The sequence below is a fragment of the Macrobrachium nipponense genome, chromosome 10 (genome assembly GCF_015104395.2).
Source record: "Macrobrachium nipponense isolate FS-2020 chromosome 10, ASM1510439v2, whole genome shotgun sequence".
In the NCBI taxonomy this organism is placed as follows: domain Eukaryota; kingdom Metazoa; phylum Arthropoda; class Malacostraca; order Decapoda; family Palaemonidae; genus Macrobrachium; species Macrobrachium nipponense.
Genome location: NC_087204.1, coordinates 67119010 through 67143835, shown reverse-complemented (window position 1 = coordinate 67143835; position 24826 = coordinate 67119010). Strand labels below are relative to the sequence as shown.

Genomic DNA, 24826 nt, shown 5'->3' with positions numbered 1-24826 from the left:
CCGACTTTGGTTTGATTCAATCCAGTAGTTTTGCCGTCTAGAGCGAATATACATACCCGTACATACATAGTCCGAATGTCAGGTTTATATATACGATATAATATATATATATGTATAGATATATATATATATATATATATATATATATATATATATATATATATTATATATATATTTGCACAATGATAACCCATGTGATCTATAAGAAATCTGTAGTATATTCTGAGCCCATTAAAACTTAGTTCAGCTTTGTCCTTGTTGTCAAACCCAAATAACAGGTACATACAAACCTGAGGTCAATTTGTATAAACAACAAACATAATATCAAACGGATGTCAAAGACAAAAACTATTTTATACTTAACGTTAAAATACTCCAAACTAGTAAATAAAGTCAGCTTGAGTTATTTAAATGTCTGACTCCATAATAGTGAGAAGGATAGACTTTACAGTTACCACATAAAAAAATCAGTCAATCAATGACAAATTTAAGCATTTCAATGTTTTGTAACAAGAAATCTCAAGGAATGTAACAAACACGGATTTGAAGACTTGAGAGGTTTTCGAACTAGTTGCTGCATCGAGAAACTATTAATAACGCGTTAATTTTGACTATCGACTTCCCTAGAGACGAGATGATAACTTCGGCAAAAGACCACACAACAAAAGGGTACTCGCAGGTTTCTTATGATTCTCAGGTAATTCTTACTATGCACGTGAAAAGGAGCAATACATATACGTTTTTTGGTACCAGAAATACAAAACGTATTTAACAGAAGAAATGCTTACTCTGATAGAATTATAGACTAAAGGAAGTATGAATGAAATGTAGATCTATTTATCAAAAACATTATTGTGCGCTGAAGGTGAGAAAGAAGGTGAATACAATTAAAGCTTCGTGATGGTCAAAGACCAACCTGCCGTCTAATCTAACATACAACTCTTCAACATTAGCGGGAAAGGTTACTCAAGCACCTACAATATGAATAAAGGTGAGCGATCAGGTGGTCATACGGATGCAATCCATATTGAGGGTGACAATATAAAGGGAAATCGCCGTTTTAAATCTTTTCATGGATGAAGATCTAAGACTTCTGAAACCTTATATCTGAGTTGACTCCACGCAGATCAAACAGAATCCCTTTAACTGCCCTTTCACTTTGCCCACTGACACAAAAACAAATCCCACAATCATACGGATAAAACAAAATGCTACCTTGTTTTCAACCTTATACCAAGGAAATATCTGTCAATAAATTAGCTTATGTTTACCAATTTTTCAAAGCTACCTAGAAACAGATGAAAACTTAAGAACTGTTCCCGAGTTAATACTAAAATTAGTGTAATAATAATAATAATAATTAATAATAATAATAATAATAATAATAATAATAATAATAATAGTACCAACATCAGAGCATCAGTAACAATGACCTCACACTATTACAAAAATGTTTTAGGTGAAAATGAGAAGAAAACTTGAAGAAGGAAGACCAACAAAATGCCATCCATTCGCCGAAAGCTACTTACAGCATCACATTCCTCGTTGGACGAATGGACACCGGCATCGTCTTGCTGGGCGGCGGAGTGGGTATTGGGCATTCTCGAGGTTCTGCCCTGATGGGGCGTAGCTTGGCCCATCCCGCCCGCGCCGACATTGTTGAGGACGTTCGGAGAGGCATTGCTGGTGCTGCTGCAAGTGGCGGCACCCGAAGCTCCGTCTGTAGTTGTGGTTCCTCCGGTGGACTTGCGACCAGGCAGAGGAGATCGTTTTCGGCTGCTGCCGCCCCCGCCGCCGCTTCCGCGGCCGCTCCCGCTGACCTCACTTGAACCCCCTTTTTTCCTGCAAGGTCAAAAAAGGCAATAGTCAAATAGTGATGTCAGGACGGGCTAAAAAGGAAGAGAGAGATTACAAGGCATGCCTCACACACAATACCATCAACAAAATTTGCGTATGAGAATGGGTGATATTGATCCCTTCATTTCTTGTAAAAATAAATAAATAAAATAAATAAATAAATAAATAAATACGCACAGAAGAAATGGAACTACACACTGAGATTATAATTTCTTAAGTCCTACTAAATTCTATAACGGAAGTTCGCATACACAAGGAAATTACAAAACAGGTGAACAACTGAAATTCTAACTTAATTTGTCCAATTTTACATAAATCTTCCGAAAACTATATCAAATCATGGGAAATAAAATTCATTCTTTCCTAACCTTACACAATGTATCTGAACGACTACGGCGTAAATAAAGTTGAAATAGTTTCCTCCTCCCATTTTTTGTTTTGTTTTGTTTATCTTGCCTCTAGTTCAGCACGAAGAGGATTCAAGGGGAAATGTTTCGCTTGAAAATCCCTTTCACATCGTCATTTCTGACTACCACGAATTAAAATGATAATTTTGAAACTGCAAACCACTTCAAACATATAGTGAACAATTTTCAGTTTAAAAAATTCGTAGTCTTCGCCTCCACTGACACGGAAAATCAAATAATTAAGTAGTGGTTTTAAAGAATGAAATGATTATACATGTTAACCACGACGGTCGCTAACGTGCGTTGATTTTGTGTAACAAGAGGAATCTTTAATATCGAATATTGGAAGTAAACTAGCGTACACATAAAATCAGTTTTGCGGACCCGACCCTCACTACTCTTTGTTGATCAACAATCGCGATCTACTGGCAATGACATGCATGGACGAATGACTCATCTCAGCCACAGAACTTTTTGTAGAAAGAATTTCCGTTATGACACACTCAACTATAATGATCAGACCCAGTGATAAGATAACATGTACTTGAATCATCATAAATCTTATTCAATAAATCAACACATGGCCAATGTAACTAGGATTACAGTAGGTCGACCTCCAAAAATTGGTTTTATTTCTCTTCGTGACGCCAGCATTCATTCACAAAGCGAGGAACTACAGTGGATTCACATCAATCGTGCATCTGGTGTCTACGCCAGTCGCTTACGACATTCCTGATTGGCTGTTGATAAGCCAATCACAGGGCTGGAAACTCTCTAAAGAGTTCACATAGGCAGGATGTACGTTCTACCTTTCCTGAGGGATACTTTTGAAAGACGTAACCCTCAGGAGGGGTGGAACATTCATCCTGCGTATGTGGTCTCTCGAGAGAGACTGTAAGTTTCCAGCCATGTGATTGACTTATCAACAGCCAATCAGGAGGGTCATAAAGGACTGGGCTCGACATCAGATGCACGGTTGATGTGAACCTACTAGTCAACAAATAAGCACATTTCGACGTGTGAAGGGACCATTCAAGTGAGCTAATCCTCAGCTTGACATATACGTGCAACCACAGGGGGAAACAATAGGCACTCTAGAGAGTAAAGGCTGATGACTGAGGCCCCGTTCCTCACCTAGGAGAGTTACTGGCGTAGGAGACCGTCTCCAGGAAGTCCGCCAGGGAAAAGACGGCTAACCGCGTGACGGGCGAGACCCCCGCCCCCGCCTCATCATCCCCACTAATAAAAATCTCCGGGATTGAAGAAGTCGAAGGAGAACGCCTCATGACAGGAGTGTGAGGGCGGGAGTGAGAATGGTGGTGGTGATGGTGATGGCCACCGTGGTTCCTATGGTTATCACCACCACTGAAATTCCCGTGAGGAGGTAACAGTGCCCCCCCACCAAGAGAGGGCGCCATGGGCGCCAGATCCGCGACAGCATCCCGCTTGTTCAGGCCGCAATCGCTCTTGGACCGGCGGTGGCTTCCGGAGACAGTGAGCTCCGGCAAGCCGCCAACGCTCAACATGGCGGAAGTGGAGGTGGTGGTGGTGGTGGCCGTCGGTTGGGAGAGCTCGAGCCGAGATGGGACTAAGAAGTGCCGTAGTGGGCAAGACAGAAGAAAGGATGGAGGGGATTTTTGGCGTGGGGGTGAGGATTCCGGAGGCATCGATCCTAAGACACCCCCATAATTAGCCCCTCTGTGGCCTCCACGTCTCTTGACAATTTAACTTCGCCCCTGTCGCCACGGTGGACATTGCAGGACGGCCGCGACAATCACACTCCATTTCTTTCCAAGTTGTGAACACTGTGATCGCCGCTTCAAAGCTCGCACAAGCCTCTCTCACTGATCATCACTAATAACTTCATGACTCACTTCAATGTACGTTGCTTTTTCTAGACAAGTCAACTCACAAGTAACAGTTAATGATGTACATTATACAATAATACAGCTAATTCAATCTGAAAATTATTTAAAAACCACACATTCAAATCATATATATATATATATATTATATATATATATATATATATATATATATATATATATATATATATATATCCTTTATTATAAGGCAGCAGTTTATTGTAATTTATAAGTACATACAAAACAGGGATAAATTTCCATTGATATGCATACGACAAAACTCTTCAGTAATGCGAAAAAGAAACCTACATTTCAAGTCCCCCCAAAATCGCGACAGAGGAACCGTAAACGCGTGAAAAAATGTCGGTGGAGCATCTGCATCAGAGGACACTGCAGACGAAAACAAACACGGCAGCTCATGCAATACTTCTCATGACAAAGATAATAATGCTAAACGGTTCAAAATAATAATCAGTTTCTAAAGACCCTACCTACAACTACACATGAGGAGAGTCAGAAGACGTTAAATAAGAGTGACGTTCCTATGACGAATTTGTTGGGACTCCAAAATAAGGCCTTATAGAGTTCCTTATCCTTTTTATCAGGTTGTGGACTTCTTAATCTTATCAGGTTAGGTTATCAATGCGATTGTGGCTGCGGCCCACATCACACAAAAGGGAGGTAAAGTAATTTGGAAACAGGTAAAAAAACTGATAATTCAAAGATCTTAGGAAGATGAATAAGCTACAAATAATAATGAAAAAAATGCATTAAGCCATTGGTTGTGGCGATTTACTTATATATTCCAGTCATTCCTAATCCCAAACATTCTCTAGAAGACGAGCAAAATAAAAACGAATTCCTTTCTGCGGTGAAAATCTCAATAAAACTTGATAAAAATCAATATGAAAATGTCTTTCAATTCCGGTGCAAGTCAATGAAAACATAGCTCGTCGGGATAACGTAATATCACTCCAGCGGAATTAACCCCACCATTTACTTTTCGGTAATTTTACAAGAATAACATATTTTGCTATTCTGCTATTTCTCAGTTGATTGACGACTCTACAGAGTCTGCTCCTCAGCTCCGGATCAAGTATAAAGAAAAAAAAAATGATACTCATAGCAGATTTTTTATGGATGAGGTCGCCAGCCTTATCTCCAACATACAGGAGTGACGGCAACAGGTGTTTCTTGGCAGATATTCAGCCACGTAATGATCAGAGTTAACTCTGTTGATAGGGCACTGTGAGTGCACTGGTGAACATTATTAGTACACAAAGACATAAACACGCTTCTATGATTTGAATTCCCTGAGAGGGCTCTATAGTGGAGGAGTCTGCATCTAAAAATGAGGGAGGCAACATGATAATCTTATATAAGATTATGTTTCAATACACTATTGCTTTAATTACTGGCGACTGCTTTAAATCCTCGAGATAATCTTCAGGTAATGAAAAAATTAGGCAGTGAATTTTGAGATGACTTGAGCCTCATCTTGATCTTGATTCACAAACGGTTATGAAATATATCCTGTTCCCTATAGTGTTATTGATATTTTGCTTCAGGATGATATTTATTTTGTTATTATTTATTATTAATTTGACTCCATTTTTCGGATTTAATTGAAAATTAAATTTTGTTTCTAATTAGGCCATGTAACCTTTGACCTCAATATAGAAGATTTGACTAGTTTTTTTTTTTTTCCAGGTCGATTTTGGTAAATTCGACAAAATGAAGTAATTTAAAACTTAAGACGGGTTTTAGACCTTGTCTACATTGTTTCAATATAAATCTAATTTCCCCTTGGTGTATGGCTTAGTGCACCTCTTCAAGACTATCAGGGGTTATTACTACAAAACACATCAGTCAAATCGATCCCACTTAACCAATTACTTTCACTTAACCGGTTTATGTGACTACGCAAATAGGATCAATGAAAGTATGGGAACAATTTGCTTCTAAACAAATTACAATTCAAAGGCCTAACATCAGCGAATAAAAACAAGTTATGTAAAGAATACCTAGGAAGGCTTTAGAAAAATATGCAAGATTTAGCTAAACATTTTGATTATAAACCGATGTTAAAAAAAGCCTACACTGACGAGACAATATAACAATGTCTTTCAAACAAGAAGTAAGGCTGAATGTTGCAAAATGCAAATCTCCATAACCTCACTTGTGCGTTTACGAGCAATCTCAAACAAGTAGTATATTTCGCTCTAGTAACAAACAGTTTAAAAATAATAATCATTTTAAAAACTGAGACAAAATGATTATTTAAAAATAATCCCTTAAAACAACTGACACAAAATAATGATACAATTTTTGAAAGAAAGAGGATGCAAATCGGAAAACTGTACCGCCGTCATTTCTTGCGCAGCTTCCTGTGCAATTGAAAACAAAATCAGAAATCTGCATGGTAGACTTCGTAAGCAATTCATTTGTACGCTGTAATGGACAAAATGAAATTGGTTCCCGGTAAGCTACCGTTTAATATGCCTTTGGAGCTGCAGTTGTTTATATATATATATATATATAGACTATATATATATTATATATATATATATATATATTTATTATATATATATATATATAATATATAATTTATTTATATCTATATATATATATATTATATATATTATATATATATATATATTATATATTTTATTTTAATATATATTATAATATATTATATATATATGCGTAAAAAATCCCAGTAGATGCACGTGACTTCATTAGATAAGCGAATACCACAGGAAAATGATGGGCAGAAATCCAAGCGCTTTCGTCTTTACTAAGACATTGTCAAGGAACGAATGAAATACAGTTGGAAATTCTTTCCAACTGTGTATTTCATTCGTTCCTTGACAATGTCTTAGTAAAGGCGAAGGTGCTTGGATTTCCGCCTATCATTTTCCTGTGGTATTCGTTTACACACACACACACACACGTATGAATATATATATATATATATATATATATATATATTAATATATATATATATATATATATATATATATAATATATATATATATATATTTCCTGCTGCTATCGTGGAAAAGATTCCTTGGAAATTCCCGATATATAATTGTTACTGCAAACTGTATTATGATGGTAACATTTAACACTCTACAAGCCGCTTATCAACCTTCGAAACCAAAATTCCTCAACAAATTCAGAATACTTCCAAACTATAAAAACGCCTCCCGTTTCCCAATGTCACTGATGACAGCGCTCTGGGAATCATTAACTTTTCTTTTACTATTCGTTGACTTCAATGTGTAACTTGCCAATTGATAAGATATACGTAGTTTCTTATCAATTTGACATTACTGATCTCCCGACACTAAATACAACGTTTGGTCAAGGGTACGTAAGTAGCTATATCGTCGATCTGTGTCATCGGTGAATCAATACTGAAAATAATAACTATCACACACCGACTGAACTTCCATAAATGGCTCCACAAGAAGGGAGAAGCCATCGATCTTGAGGAAGTGATCGAGGAATTGACAGCAGTGAGCGAGCGCCATTTATCAGAAAGCCAAATGGATTGCAGAGGCCCAAGGAAAGAGGCGGCGGCCATCGACAGAACGACAAAGGATGAGGACACAAAACCTGCGTCGGGTCACAAGGACGATGAAGGAGGCGATGGGAAAGAGTAACAGGGGATGGGTCCTTGAAGCCCCATTTCACTTTGAACGTCGTTTCTTCCAAAACATCTCGTTGCATGCAACGAGGCAAGTCTCGTTCATTTTCAGGTACCGTACGTTAAAATTTAAAAATTTAGATTTATATATATATATATATATATATATATATATATATATATATATATATAATATATATATATATATATATGTGTGTGTGTGTGTGTGTGTGTGTGTGTGTGTGTGTGAGTGAATAACTGGAATGATGAGAGACGCTGAATTAACAGGACCTTACCTAATGATAGGGAGTCGACCATACATGGAAACGTTTGGTACAAGACCACCCGATAAAACTTGATCACTCAAGAGGAAAGCCCTATTTGAGAAACGGTAACATGAAAATAAATAATGCAGAAGGTAAAAACACCAAAGCTTTTCATTCTCCACCTTACAACCCTTTGCTATAAGGGTGATCGATCATTATTCAGAAATAACAAAGCCAATTTATTTCATCAATATCGCGGCAAACATGTCTAACTAAGCAGCGTTAGAAGCAGCTAGTCAAACTGAAATCGTTTCCTTAACTACGATTACCGCTGCCTTTATTTATGTTGTAAATATATAACCTTCAACAAAAGCCCCACATTATCGACAACTCTTTCTTTCTTCTTTTACACTAATGAACTTTCAAAAATATTTCACGGCGAGGGTGGGCACCAAACACGGCTTGAGAACTCTTCCGCATTACAGTAAGTACAGCAAGAAATACAAATCTCTATCCAGTACTCGGAACACCAAGAATGTCAGTGTCAAAACCGATGAAATAAAACCCAATTATGTCAACTACCCAAATGTCATTCGTGAATTCCGGACAACAAAGACTTTCACCAGCCCGACACAGCGCCAAGCCCTGCATGTGCCAATAAAGGCTTTTCAATTTCTAATTCCAGAACCTTTAGCCACTTTCCGAGATCTTGCGCGCTTTCCACATCCAGTTGGACTGTTTTCATATCGGTTAACGACTCCAGTTTCATCCAGGCCTCTTCCCCCGCCCACATGATAACCGCCCCGGAAACTCCCCACCTTCAGCTTCGCCCACATACGAATACATGAATTCTGATCTTCTGTCGCTTATGGTAATTAACTGCATGCATAGGAAATGAAGTACTACCAGCACCGAGAAAGAAAGACATAGATAGAGAGAGAATCATGAGTGTGCTGTACACGCAATACTTTTCTGCAATATCATATAATACCTATTTGCCAAATAAAGTATACGGTAAATGTTAAATATTTAAGAAAAGCGAGATGTGCTCACAAATATTATCATCACATGCGCATAGCTGTGTGCTCATACGTATAAATATTCCAATAACAAAATCACGTCATCAACAGCAAACGGATTTTCAAATTATTCCGAATAAAAAATCAACACAATTTTCCCTTGACACAGAATGTTTTGTTAACAGCAATTTCCCCTCAGTTTCAATAATAAGAATTTCATATTAAATAGAAGTAAAATAATTCAAACAGAATATTAATAACAGGACTATTATTATGAGAACTATATATGTTACAGAGTCATTAAAGAATTAAGAAAACTACATATTCCAAAAAGGCAATAACTTATAAAGAACTTAAAGAAAGAAGGCACGGATAATAAGAAAAGAAAGAGGGATAAGAGAATGAAAATAATCAATTTTACGAAGGTATCGTTTTCTCGGACTCGACCCAAAAACATTAGGTTTTTAGACCTCAGTGCCATGTGACTTTCATCTCCCCCAAAAAACCTCTGTCCGTACCAGAGATTAGTGAAAGACAGGAGATTAACGGCCGATGAGCGATATCTCCCAGGCATCTTCGAGAAACTGGAACCCAACTCATTAGCGCCAGCATACTTTCCGTGATTAATCGGCGTTCCCTTCGTGTGACAGGTCAGAGAGAGCCATCTGGCATACGTTAAAAAGGAATTCTATGACCCGTTGTTAGAAAGAGGGAAGTGCCAAATTCTTGAGAGCCCCTCCCTTTCCAAGATAGACCTATGCGGATACGAAAGGGATACACCCTCAAAAGCTAAGGCATCAAGCAGGAGGCGTATACAAATTCAGAGCCTAAGAATAGAAGACATGACAGGAAGGCGGTTTTGTATAAAAGTTTGTAGCCACTCAGACACAAGAAGTCTTTCAGAAGATGCCACACCCAGTCAAAATCCCAAAATCCAAGGGCGGTGCTAAGAAGATTTCATCCCAATAAAAGGAACAGACAGAGAGAGAAAGGCAGAGAAAAAGGGGAACAGAGAAGTCAAGAGAAGATAACGACAAGGAGGGGAACGAGGGGAGAACGAGTGGCGCAGCAGCAGGCAGAGAGAGAGAGAAAGTTGTGCGAATCAATCAAAAGACAGTGAAAGTGACAATCAATACTCAGTGAAATTCCCTCGTGCCTATAGACTTGATAATTGCAACAAGTGCCTTTCAAAGAATTAAGTTTTATCAGTCCAAGAGCCCAGAAGGTGGAAAATTCATGTAAGAACCCCTAACAAAGAATAAACGCATATATAAGGACACATCAATTTCATTTCTCTTCCAAATTATAACCCTTTTAGCTAATTCCAGATTAAGAACATTCAGCAAGGTTCAGCAAGTAAGAAAAATCTATATAAGTCTATTCCTTAAATTACAGCTTCCAAGTCGGCGCACGTTACCTTAGGGCTGTGTGTGCGTAGAGTCACTGCTACCGCCACACACACACACTCACACATCATTATATATATATATATATATATATATATATATATATATATATATATATATATATAATAATATTATTATAATATATATATATATATAGGTACACTCTCATAAATATTAAGCCGCAAATACCATTTAACATCAAATTTTCCTATTCCCAAGGTAATGCAAATTCGATATTAAATGGTATTTAGTACTTAATAGTTGTGAATATAAAAAATAAGTCACATATGTTTAACTGACAAAAGATTATATATATATATATATATATATATATATATATACACATGTATATACATATATATATATATATATATATATATATATATATATATATACACACACACATATATAAATAATGTGTGTGTGTGTCATATAAAGTACAGCGAGAAAGAAGTTAGACGGTATGATCCTCGTTAGTTTCGCCTTCCCAAACACACATCTTCAAGAGGATTGTTTATGAACAGCATTAATTTATACTCTATATGGTAAAGCGAGAAACCATACAAGCGAACAACAGAAGGTTAAAAATCTTATCAGTTGGCGGAATAATCCCTCTGACTGACAGAGAAAAGGTTGTTGTTTACAAATCTAGTCTTTCGACTGGAAACTGAACTAAAAAAGCATGGGAGAGTAGAAACTAGATCTAGGAACGTTCAGAGAAATATGCAACACGTAGAGATGTTATGAGCGCGTGCAGCCTGGTCCAAATGACACAAATACAACTTACATGTTTATTTTCCACGAATAAATAATGCAGGTGAGAGCCACATTACCAGTCAAAAAGCAAAGTCGTGTAAAGAACACTCCTCTCATACTGAAGGATTATACCGTCCACTGTTACAGTTTTTGCCCCCTAGATGTTTTGTTCGTATAGTTTTTCACCCCAACATCTATATTAGCCGTTAGTTTCAATTCTTCTTTGTAATACACGGCATTTAACATAATGTGAATTCTGGCCTGGCCAGATGCATTATTAATCATAAATCCCTTAGTATTAAAGCATTCCCAAATTACAGCGATTCTGATGTTAATGGAATTTTGGGGAAAAATAACACACACAATATATATATATATATATATATATATATATATATATATATATATATAGTGTGTGTGTGTGTGTGTGTGTGTGTGTGTGTGTGTGTGTATCACACGGACTCGGGGCTTTTTTCTATTTAAATAACTAAGAGATAAATAACATTTCATATCCAGTTCTCTATATCTAAGAATAACTTACACCCAAGGGGAATAACAACCGATATGTGTGTAGACTACATCCGCCTTGAATGTTAAGTTACAACGGTCGAATAACTACCAGATACGTAACATCTTACTTCTTTGATCAACAGAGTAACGATAAGTTTCAGGGGCCGCGCCTAATCAGTCATCCTCGGTCGGGAAGGCCTACCTAACCTACCCAAGTGCTCAGATACGAACACAATCATGCACACGTGCATGAAGACGAATTTCCAAGTTGTTTTCTTCTATTAATGGCAGAAGTCTACAACAAATCGCCAAAACTTTCCAGCTTAAAAAAAACAGAATGACAACAAAAATCAGGCCTTTTTCACATTAAAATATCTAAGTTTCCTCCCACCAAGAAACAGAGAGCGAGAGAGAATTTTAGAGAAAATTTTTGCAACAGATAAAAACATTTTGACAACCCTCCATTTCGAATTAAACATCTTCCTCTGACAACCCTCCATTTCGAATTAAACATCCTCCTCACATTCTGTCACAGAAAACACTGCATTCCATAACCTTCCTCAATCTCCATATCACCAGTTGTATGAAAACTTCTATCTACACTCTAATACAATCTTGACTGCTCTTCCGACACTTGCAGCGCTTAATCAAAGCCGTCTTTTATCAGTACATTATTTCAGTTAAGGAGCATTCCTAATAGTTTAACTTTTGAATTCCATGCGGCCAAAAATTAATATATACAATTATTATTGTTATTACGTGAAAGCGATCATGTAAAAAAAAAAATAATAGAGGGCATGGCAATAAACAAAACTGCAGTGGGCGAAAACACGAAGAAACAAGAACAGATGGACAAAAAAAAAAAGAAAAAAAAAATCCATTGACAACAGTTACTACAATGGTGCAGCCAAGTAAAACAGAAAGCAAGCAAGTAGGCTCCAGACGGCGAAGGGCCACATTTACCTGACATCCATAATGCAGAGGCAGGCAACAGCGTCAACACAGGCGCGCTACGCCACTATACAAAAGAGAAGGATCCTGACAAACACCTAAAGCCAATGCAGTCGTTACAGCCAAGAGCTGAGTCCATAAAGGGCATGACAGCAGATATCGTGTTGCACAACCGCTGGACCAGATCGGTCACTCGCAGCAAGCGGATGTCAGATCCGGCTCGCGTTCTGCAGACACGAACACTCGTCACCACGAACGCCAAGCCCAAATCTCAGAATTTCACATCTTATATTCAAAGACTTACTTCATACCAAGCAGAACGAAATTTGCAAATAGCTGTACATGCATTAAAAAGTACACAAATATGTAGAGATATACAAAAATGTCTGACTCACATCGGGGTCGAACCCGGTCTGAAAGGCAATGGCGCTACTAACTGAACCCCACACGCCTTGCCTTTCAATTGAAAGACCTTGGTTCGATCCCGATGCGAGTAAAAAAAAATATTTCTATTCTGCACATGACTGTGCGGTGGTTACTTCATATTATATATATATATATATATATATATATATATATGACTGGTAAAAGTGTTCTGTAACAACAGAATTCCATCTAATAAAAGGAGCCCATAAAAACACCAAAATGTAGAGAGAAAAGTACTATATTTCAGAGACTGCTGTCTCTCTCTTCAGGTATAGAGACAGCAGTCTCTGAAATATAGTACTTTTCTCTCTACATTTTGGTGTTTTTATGGGCTCCTTTTATTAGATATATATATAATATTATTATATTATTATATATGGACAAAAAAAAAAAAAAAAAAAAAAAAAAAAAGAGTAAAGCCCTTCTTAAAACAGGTGACAGGCACAAACAAACCACTCACTCGGATATAAAGAGGGAGATGAATATTAAGAAAGAAGATAAAAAAGGAAGAAAAACTAACACGACCGACCCGAGCGAGGTCGCGCTGTGATCCGACACCGAGGTTTCCAGTTTCAATATTTATTCAATGAAAGCTTCGGCGACATGAACATACGACCACCAACCTTCTTAGTCAAATACAGAAACATGCACCTATATTTCACATCGACGTTGAATATTCTATATCCCTAGATATATATACCAGGGGTTCTCAAGCTTTTTAACTCCTCGGCCCCTTATGAAGTTTCAAATTTTCTATCGACCCCCTAGAATAGCATTTAATATTTAAAAAAAAAAACAATGTCAGAATCAATTGGAGTAGTATTAGTTTAATACTTGACATTCAGTATGATAAAAAAGTAACACCTAGTAAGAAAATATGTTTGGAACTTTAGATGTACTTAATTCTCCGACACGTCAGTTATTCATCGACCCCCTTTTGACCCCCTGACTCAGTTATTCATTGACCCCCTTTTGACCCCCTGACTATTCATAGACCCCTTGGATGATCCTATTGACCCCTGGGGGTCGATATCGACCACTTTGAGAACCCCTGATATATACAGACACGAATTTTGGAACATTAACGAAAAAGTCAAGTTGGTGAATAACTCAACTGGCGAATTGGTTCAACGTACATCGACCTATTAATAAGTTAAGGTCAGATGAAAGCCAGTCATATACAGTTCAAACCATAAATATCAACTTTAACATAAGAATTCGAAAAAATAAATCAACTTTTAAATGCCAGCAAACGAATGCATCTAAATATACACAATTCTTCTTCTTCTTCGAGAAAACTCAGCTGCCACACACAATATAACGATTTCGGAAAACTGGCATCCAAGTTCATTCTCTGAATCCCAAGATTCCTCTCAATACACTACACTGTTGGGCAATAGAATGAAATAACAGAAATGAAAATTAAAGGTCCCATCAACATCGATCTCTTGAAACGTATTAGAAATACAAGCATTAACAACAACAATCAGCTCGTCTGGTTCAAACTTTCACAAACAGTCCTCTTGACTAACAAAGAAATAATTCTAATTAACAAAAGTATGAATTTTTACAGAGCGTTATCCTATAATTCTCTTAGCTATTCCGCATTCAAAATTATGAAGAAAATGAGCAGCATCTCTTGTCAAAGCCATTTTACATAAATTCAGCAATACTCAAGACTTCTACATACGTATCCAAACACTTAACTACTCAACTGCAGTAATTAACACTAAAATATTCAGGCAAAACAGACATTTAGGGACGCCCATCACTAAAATATTGCTACATATTTGTCAGCGCAGGACAAAAAAGAATTTTTTATGTGAGCACTGAGTGGTTATAGCTGAAACCTTGGCAGATGATAAATCTGTAGCTCCGACAGATGATGTTCATACATTTAAACAGCGAAACGTTTCAGGCTTGAGGCGGAATTCTTACTCCTCGATGTCTCTTGTTAATCCAGTTTCATTCAATTTGATTTCATTCTGAAGACTCACACAACAGGCACATTAACAATACAATCGGCTATTCACTCTCTTTGAAAGACATGTGCAACAATTAACCTTTGAAGACGCATTTGCCCAGAGAGAGAGAAGAGAGGAGAGAGATAGAGAGAGAGAGAGAGAGAGAGAGAGAGAGAGAGAGAGAGAGAGAGAGAGAGAGAGAGAGAGAATTTTAATGACTGGCTCCCCATAAGTGTAAGTGGGAAGATATTAAAATTTCTTAACAAAGATCTTTCCACTGGATATTAACACGATATCTTCATCAATTTGCTGCACTGTTGTAATACCGCTCCAGAATATTAATGATACTCAGCTCACTTACCAATGAGAATACATGACATTTATTTTGTACTTCTGATACTTTTTTGAAGGTCAACAGGATCAAGCAACTACGTACATGTCCTGATCTATACCTAAGACTGAGGATAAAAGATTAAAGAAAACAAAGGCAACTGTGCACAAGCATAAGAGCGCGCACGCACCCACACAATATATATATATATATATATATATATATATATATATATATATATATATATATATGTGTGTGTGTGTGTGTACATATATATATATATTATATATATATATATATATATATATATATATATATATATATCACATATATATTACTGTGTTTATGTGTGTGTGCACACAGATGTACAAAGGGTTTAAATGAAACACGAGACGTAAATCCTGACCGGTTTCATCTTTAGTGAAGACATCTTCAGGATGGTACAAGTGCGCCCTATATAGACGGTTGAACAAACAGTAGCGCCAGAAAGAGGGAGGGAGCTGCAGCCTCCTTTGTGCCCAAGGTCGGTGCACCATTAATTAGTTTGTTTTTCTATAATATGTGGGTGGGCTCACACCTTTGCTATAATAGCAGACAAACTGCGCTTCTCTTACTCTTACATTGGATCTGATGCACGTTAAGTAATCTGCCCTAAAAGGGAATATGGTTCCTGAGGATGCTCTGAACAGGAGTCCGTGCCACTTTTCCACTTCAACTAGTGATGACCGCTGGTGCAACAAAAACATTTCTCAAGAGCCATTTCAAGCATCTACACAAAATGTTCACCTGCAAAACTTCGACCCCTTACAAACACAACCCTATACACCTCAAGTAACTTACATCATACATTGAAAACATGAGCTTTCAGGTACCTTTACGCCCAAATACTATTTTCTAACGTAGTACGGTACCTCAACGCGCATCTGCGACTTAACCAAGTTAACCAAGGACTTAACAGCCCAAAGAGAACCAACCAAGACAAGTAGATGCGAAAACCAATGGAATAAGGTCGTTGCGTCGGTCCAATATTAAAAGTGGCTCAAGTTTTAAACTGGTATTGGAAATTGCAGATATGACTTGACAAGTACAGATTACGCGGGAGCTTCGTCATGTTGCAAAGCCTTCGAGTGAATCACAAAAACGAATGGTTCATCAGACTGGTGGCAGAAGTGCCGGAATGGTGGTACATCCTGTTTCCTTTCATGCTCTTTAAGGTCCTTTATGTTTTAGGGAAAGAAAACTGTCTTATCTAACGTTAATGTTCTCCAAACATAATTGTTGTTAAACGATGACATGAAAAAAGGCGATAAAATCAGAAGGGAAAGTGTGTGCTAACACACAAGGTCTTTTAGTGACCCTGCAGTGCAGTGCCACCTCAAATACTTATGAAAATGAAAGAGAAGACATTCCAGTGCCATAGTTGACACATTCAAAACCCGAAGGAAAAAGTACCGCAAAGATTAAATGAATATAGCAATTGACAAACTCTTAGGTGAATTCGTCATTAGAGAGATGGAAAACCTAGATGAATGTCATGGTGTGAAAATATGAGCAGTGGATTGTATATCCACATGTCTCTCTTAACGGGACAGAGTGTGAGTCAGGAAATTAACGCAGGGCGCGTTGCCTAAAAAACGCACGCACACAAATGTCTCCGGTGATCAAGAAGTTCGATTCACGACAGAAATGGTCCAAGTTGGACTCGAAACTGAGAAGGAGCGCATTAGTCATTTGCTGTTACATCCCACTGAGCCTCTGTTGACCTGAGGAATGAATGATGACCTTGGTTCAGTCGACGGTGGTTTGTCGCAACCATAAGGATGAGAGCACTGAACCGGCACGTAGGCCTGCGCCGAAGGCTAACGCCTGAAATCACACCTTCAATGGAAGAAGGGCGTATGGTGGAGATTAAATGTACACACACATACCTACGAAAAACTTAACGGAGATATAAAGACCTGAAAATATTTTCGTTTCTTAAGAACAACAGGGTCGGATTTGGACGCCTTTGACACACGCCGCAAATAGCTCTCACGTATTCCAGGACATAAAAGAGCCTCGCAAGTTCCCGAGTTCATACTACGACGACAAAAGTGTTAGTACGAAGAAAGAATAACAGACAGACAGTGTGTGCCAAGACGAAGGAAAACCGTCCACTCAACTATACAGTTACGAAGCACTGAGTGGTTTCACCCCCCCCCCCCCTCACACACACACACACACGTAAACTAAAAAATGATGATTGGAAAATATGTACAGGGCGCAGATATATGAACGTTTCAACAACAATTTTGTAGTTAATAATTAAAGATTAGGACCTGACCACACTTTCACGACTTGGCTATTATATGGAATCTACAGAAAGAAACTTTGAGATAAAATGCAGAAACGGCAAAATTCAACCATTCCAAGAAATAGTTCAGAACACTACCAATAAGTATATCGTCTTCAAGGATAAAAATAGCTGAATATCGCACCTCAAAGCCACACTTCAAGACCACAGTCGGATTCAATTTCTTCTCCACAAGTTATAAAATGATTAAAATGCTAGAAAAATGTGGAACTTGAAAAAATATCGCAAACAAGTAATAATAAAATAATGGGCCTCTACAAAACCCATATAACAGTACACAATATTTTGTGATCCCATTAAAATCAATCTAAACCGACCGAACCGAAGGACTCCCAAACCAGCTGAACATACAAGCAAGCTCGGTTGTTACCAATCTAGAGGATAAAGGCTAAACCGAAAATCACAAAACTTGAAAGGAAAGTGTCAATGAAATACCTTGCCAGTATTATATGTATCCACGGCCAGCATCTCCCTGAAGAAACCATGACACCATTAGCCTGATTTAAACTAAGTTCACCTCTCATGCGGCTGTTCAACTGAGAATCTCTGCACTAAATGTAAAACACGTCCGACTCGCAGCCTCCATCCCAAATGAAAAGGAAAAAAAAAAGAAAAAAAGGACACACACACACACACACACACACGGAACATGCCCTAATCAATGCAGGAAGATGCTGTATCATCTAAGCTCCTTCGAATTTAAGCAGTCATTACTCAAACTATAACGTGACTGGACAAATGCTACACTCAACGTCATCTCAGTCACATTTCAGAGGATAGCCTCGATGTCACCAAAGGCTTATCACTATTAATCAATGTGGTCAAAATTCTGATTATTTAACACGTTGCAATGACCTTTAATAGTTCTCCCTCTTTTTTTCTACTTGCAGGCAAGTAAAGGGATAAAAAAATGAAAAAAAAAACCCTAATTAATAATGGGAAAACTCAGTTGAACTACAGATTTCAAAAAATAAAGCTGGAATGATAAAAGGATCCGGAAACAAATAGGGATATCAACAACAGTTCAAGATCCTGGAAATGAAAGTAACTACAACGGGAGCCATGGGAGACAGACATGCATGTGTCCTGCATGGCTCGAGGTCCATCAGCTTTTTACTTTTAAGAAAAAGTCTACCGTAGATGTTAATGATATAATACGGATCGAATGGCACCCTCAAGCCAGGCAAATGTTTACACCAGGGGTTCCCAGGCTTTTCTTAGTACGACCCCATTCAGCAATTTCACCTGTTAAGTGCGACCCCCAATAAAATTATATATATATAAAACAATTATTATTTGTCAATTAATTTTTTGCTGTGCTTTGTAAGCTTTTTTTGTACAATAAATAGTTTTTTTCTCTCTCTCAATGAGACTACTATAGTAGATTCACATCAACCGCGCATTTGATGTTTAGGCCCGTCCCTTACGACGCTCCTGACTGGCTGTTGATGAGACAATCACAGGGCTGGAAATTCTCACTCTCTAGAGTTCACATAGCCAGGATGTATGTTTCACCTCTCCTGAAAAACGTATCCCTCAGGAGAGGTGGAACATAGAACCTACCCATGTGAATTCTCGATACAGACTGAGAGTTTCCAGCCCTGCGATTGGCTTGTCAACAGCCAATCAGGAGCGTCGTAAGGGACTGGCCTAGACATCAAATGCACGGTTGATGTGAATCTACTATAGGAACTGTTACTCTACCAAACACTGAATTTAACATGATACCTCGTACCCCCTGCTTTGATGTTTTGTACACCCATCCATGGGGGCACCTCAACGACCCACCGACCCCATGATCTGTTTATGTCCCCACATAATGAGCATTCCGACCCCTGATTTGGGAACCTCTGGTTTACACCTAAATGGAGTTAAAGTAAGTTCTGCCAAATATATATATATATATATATATATATATATAATATACTATATATATATTAATATATATTATATTATATATATATATATATATATATATATATACATATATAAATAATATATATATATATATATGTATATATATATATAAACTATATATATTATATATATATATATATATATATATATATATATATATATGATATGTATGTATGTATGTAAAGGGCATCTGTCAGATACCAGAAGCAAAAATATACAAGTTGTATTATATAAGAACATGATTACCATCAGAAAGTATCGCACTCGCTCCTACATCAAAACAGATTTAATGACGTTTTTATTGTTAACTATATAATTCCGTCGGAAAATGCGTTTTTGTGATACGAAGTCTTTTTTTTCGCGTCTGAGAGACTGAAAATGAAGAACCCTCCTAATATAGGCTGGATTTTAGACAGCGAATATTCAGTTTGACTGGTATATTTTCTTTTACAAAAGGGGAGACGAGATTTCAAGTGATGAAGAGTTCCACTTCGTCAGAGATATATTACGACTCTGACAACTTTTTTTTTTTACGTTCATACACATCTGGGCTCCAGTTCCATTTGAAAAGATTTAATAATACATATGTGAAGTTTCCTACCTATAAAATATATGATTTCCAATGCCACCAAATACTGGTCACGCAACAACCATTTTCGAATGAAATATATCTTACGCTTAGTCAAACCAAATAATGAGTCCAATTGCTTTCCTGGCAGCATGCTGCACCAATTCACGTTTAACTTCAATTCGAATTTTCAACGCAGTCATTACTCATGGAGAGAACAAGTCTGTTTTTCTCAACAGTAAAGAAATGGGTGTTCACAAAACAACAGTGAGCAGAAAAGGAGATATTTCTGCTTAGTTATAAGTGACGAGTAACTTTGACATCACAGAGCGAACATGACGAAACATAAACAGAGTGAAAACACACTGCATAGAATAGACGCAGTGCCATGTACGAGATGTCTTTTCATAAAAAGGACTGACCCAAATTAATCTGGCATCAAGAAAGCTATTGGGCAATGTGAGAAAATTCTCGTTAAAACCCACGAGGCATTGCGACGAGGAAACCGGTAAATGAGATACAATAGTCACAACCATTTTTTTGCATAAACTCTTTAAAAGGAATTCCAAAAGGGTAAGACTGAAACGCTCGAAATTAGGACGATGATCACGATTATATAACTTCGAGAGAAGTTATCAGGATTTGGGAAATCATCCGCGTAATGATTTACTGATGATGACGAAATCCCAATTACCGAAATAAGCGGCTGGGGTTTGAAAAAGCCACACAAACTTCTTAAGCTCATTCTCCCGCTATTGGTGGTATGTCAAGTGAAAGTTACGTGCAGTTGTAATATCAATGAAATTACAAAATTCTCAAAATATCCTAAAAAAAGTACATAAAATTTTCACATTTTATGCACTGTATTTGAATAACTATAACTTCTACCTCAAGACAATGACAGGAAAACACCATTCCGACAATAATCTACCATGAAAATATCTTAAGAAAATCAAGAAAAATAATTGTTATGTGAGACCACTGTCAATGTTCAAACAAGCGCATACTTTGGGCGAAAACATCCAGCCAAGTATTACCAATCGCATTACAGAGTAAACAACAAATAAACAGACAATGCGTTTTTGCAACATCTCTCCCCCTACCTCATCAGTTTGCTCTTTTTACACGCGCTATATACATATATATATATATATATATATATATGATATATATATATATAGATATATATATATATATATATATATATATATATATATATAAGGTACAGACTGAACGCAAACATGCTAGTGGACATTCAAGTGAGGACCATTACCAGTCAATGCGTATCAATTTCAACACAGAAATGACTGATAATGTATTATCTTATCTCTTTTCAAACAACAAATAGGCTTCATTACAAAGAGTAAGGATACCCTACTAGATAAGATAATACAACACAGAACACTTGTCAGGGCTAAGAACCGTAGATAATCTCCTTAAGAGTCGTAGTAGGGCCTGCAATTCTGTAAGGGAAATCCTGTTTTCTCTAACATAACGGATACAATTCCTTTTTCATTCTACTCTGCACAAGACATTTTCCTGTGTCACCCCTCGAAATATTTGAGGAGAGTCGACGAACAACTATTGCAAAGAAAGACACAAAGGGATCTTACTTAAACACAACCAATTTTACTCTCAACAATGATCAGAGTTCAATTGTCACTGTAAAAACACCCGTACTCCCCACACCTGAGAGCGACTGTTTACGTCGCATTCAATGAGATTGTCTTCACTGCACCGCGTCAGTACATTCGGGAGTACACAAGACACAAGAAGGGCACTAAGGGCAATGAATAATTTCATCATTTTCTTCACAAGATCTAAAGAAGCTCATTGTTTCAAAAGGAGCTGCGTAGTACTAAGATCCAGTCACATAAGGCCCTGATGAAACCCACCCGATACATAAAGGAATAAGTACTACCACTTTTCTTTCTCACAATAAACTCCCGTCTGAACTCGATCGCTCTCGCGCGACGCAAAGTCACCGTAAATACAGAAAACAACACAGCCGTGAAAATCTGAAACGTCCTACCCGTAAGGGCAGAGGTAGTCTAGTGAGAGTTGATGCAGCGACAGCAGCAGCAGCTGATAGTTCCCGACTCCCGATGAACGTGGGCCAGAGGCACGAACGTACTACCGTACGAACAAGACGGAGTGGGGGGTGGGGGGGTGGGGCGGGGCATGCACGTGGGAAAAGCAACAACATCGCGGCTCTGGTGCATACCCAATCCTTCTTCCTCGAGAGGAGGGATGGTCTTACTTTCACTTAACTCCAGCGTACAAAAGGCTCTCTCTTGTTATTGTTATTAGGGTTCATAAAAATATTTTGCACAACTAATGGTTATGATGGATTTTAAAGCTCCTGCGTCACAAATTTCTCTGTCGTTCTCAATGTACTTCATAAGCAAGAGCCTAGCGCACAAGGTAGTTATAGTATCGTATGTGAATATATCCCGTTCGCTTTCTGAAGTGGAAGTCTCTCAACGTACAAGTAATATTTTGCGTAAGTGCCTCCTCCCGCCTCAACGAATCGTACAGCATACTTTCAGCTGCCCCTTGGCATAAGGGGCAGAGTTGGACGTCACACTTACTGAAGGAGAAAGGGCAGTGCACAGCCTATCAAAGAACGGACACACTGATCTATCACACAATTGATGTAACCTAAGCGAACCTGTTCCAAGTGGGATGGAATGTGCCTATAATAAAATATGCGATCTACCTGGCACTGAAGTGATATAATCTCAACTACTTCAGGCTTCCAATAGAACAAGATCATTTATAACCATATGCATGAGTACATTAATCTGAGATGGCCTAATGACTTGATGCAGTAGACAGAACAGCAGCTTGAATAAAATTTTGAAAAAAAAAAAAAAAATTTTAATCACCTAAATGGAATGTTGCTAACAAGGCTGGTGAAAATAATGATAAAAGCTGGCAGACGCCATTAACATAACATTAACTGCAGAATCCTTCATAACGGACTGCACTCGTAAAAAAAAAAAAGACCAGAACACTAATAACGTCCTGAGGTTGATTCTATAACACTGTAGTCGTAAATGTCAGGTCAAGGTGAACTTTCCATTGCCATCACTTCTCATAATGATGAAATGAAAAGCCCTAACAGTCTGTCTACCCTCATACACATTTACTAGGTTAACGCGTCCACTTCTTTGGACGAACTTTTCTTTCTAAAACGAACTACGTTACTACTGCATTACGCATTGATATAATTACAGGCACTTCGTTCAACGTGGAAAATGAATTCTGGATGTACAAATGCCTGAGCAATCTTATGCAATTTTCATATAGACGGAGAAACGAAAATAAAACCATCGGAATTGGCAAAAACATTCTGAGGATTGAAATTCTGCGTTTGTACCAATCCGCGAAGCGCACTCGGATGAAAACACGGAGCCGAAAGAAAAACAAATTCTTCTCTGTTGCTGTGAGGAAATGATCCTGTGCTAACACAACACCTGCGGGCGGTAAGATAGAGAAGAATCACTTTTCCAATATGAAGTGAAACGAACCAGAGTGGTGGCAGTCAGCTACACAAACGATTCCCCTAAAGCAGTTACGGTAGTAAAATTTCCTTCTGAACCAAGAGACGCACTTTATCAAATTATAACACTAAATACCGAAAGACGTGATTCAGGTCAATCAAATTATTCTCGTTGATGCCATTTACTTTATCCCCTTTTTTCTGAAGTAAGCGTTCATGATAATTTCTCCCCATTAACATTAAGACTGCAATACGATCCCAAATAATTTTTTTCATCTCAATGACATCATACTATAACAATATAAAATGTGTCCGTGTATACAAGTGTTGGAAGCTAGTGTGTGTGTGTGTGTGTGTGTGTGTGTGTGTATGAGTGTGTGGGCATGGATATTTTTTCACAAAGGAAATCATTCTTGATTGATTTATGAAAGTCTGGTCTGATGATCTGGCACAGGAGAGAATCATTCTGGGTTAAGTTGCCAAAATTGAAGGACATTACCTTACCAGAAATCTGATAGATACGCAACAAAATTCAATATACATACACACACACTGCTACAAACTTGTGACAAACAGTTTGGATTCTAACTCTATTAATAGATAGTAACAGAAAACACGCTATTACTGATAAATGAATACAACTCACGATAAGAAACAGTATACATAAAAAAAACGATTATTCCACATTACAAAATACCGGTCGGCTTCTCTTAACATACATCACTTCCGACACCCGAACAGATAATTGTTGGGACAGCATTTGCAGATGGACTGTTTTCCCTGGGAAAGAAAACTTTCGTGTACAAGGACCACATCTGATAAAAAACCACGAAATGTTACCCATAAAGTTTTCGCTATGAGAACACCCAACAGCTGATCCCATAAAATATAAAAAATTAACTTAAATCTGTAGCAAAAAATATATTTTTAAACTGTTTACCATGAGTCTCCGAGTGTGTGCACTTAATCTAAATTAGCTTCATGCATCTCAAACAACATCGCTCCATTTACTGCATACGAAATGCAGTGTATAAGTCCGCCTGCTATAATGCAAAGAACTATGGCATATACGT

The 24826-nt window shown here is 37.6% G+C and overlaps 1 protein-coding gene across 1 annotated transcript in view; it reads right to left on the bottom strand.

Annotated features, from left to right (window-relative positions):
* The window catches only part of LOC135223654 (transmembrane and coiled-coil domains protein 1-like), a gene marked incomplete in the record, with an annotated part of 392453 nt that overhangs the window by 56686 nt on the left and 310941 nt on the right, over positions 1-24826 (bottom strand). The window contains 1 exon segment of the mRNA XM_064262306.1: positions 1530-1842. Within this exon segment, the coding sequence (XP_064118376.1) occupies positions 1530-1842 (313 nt within the window).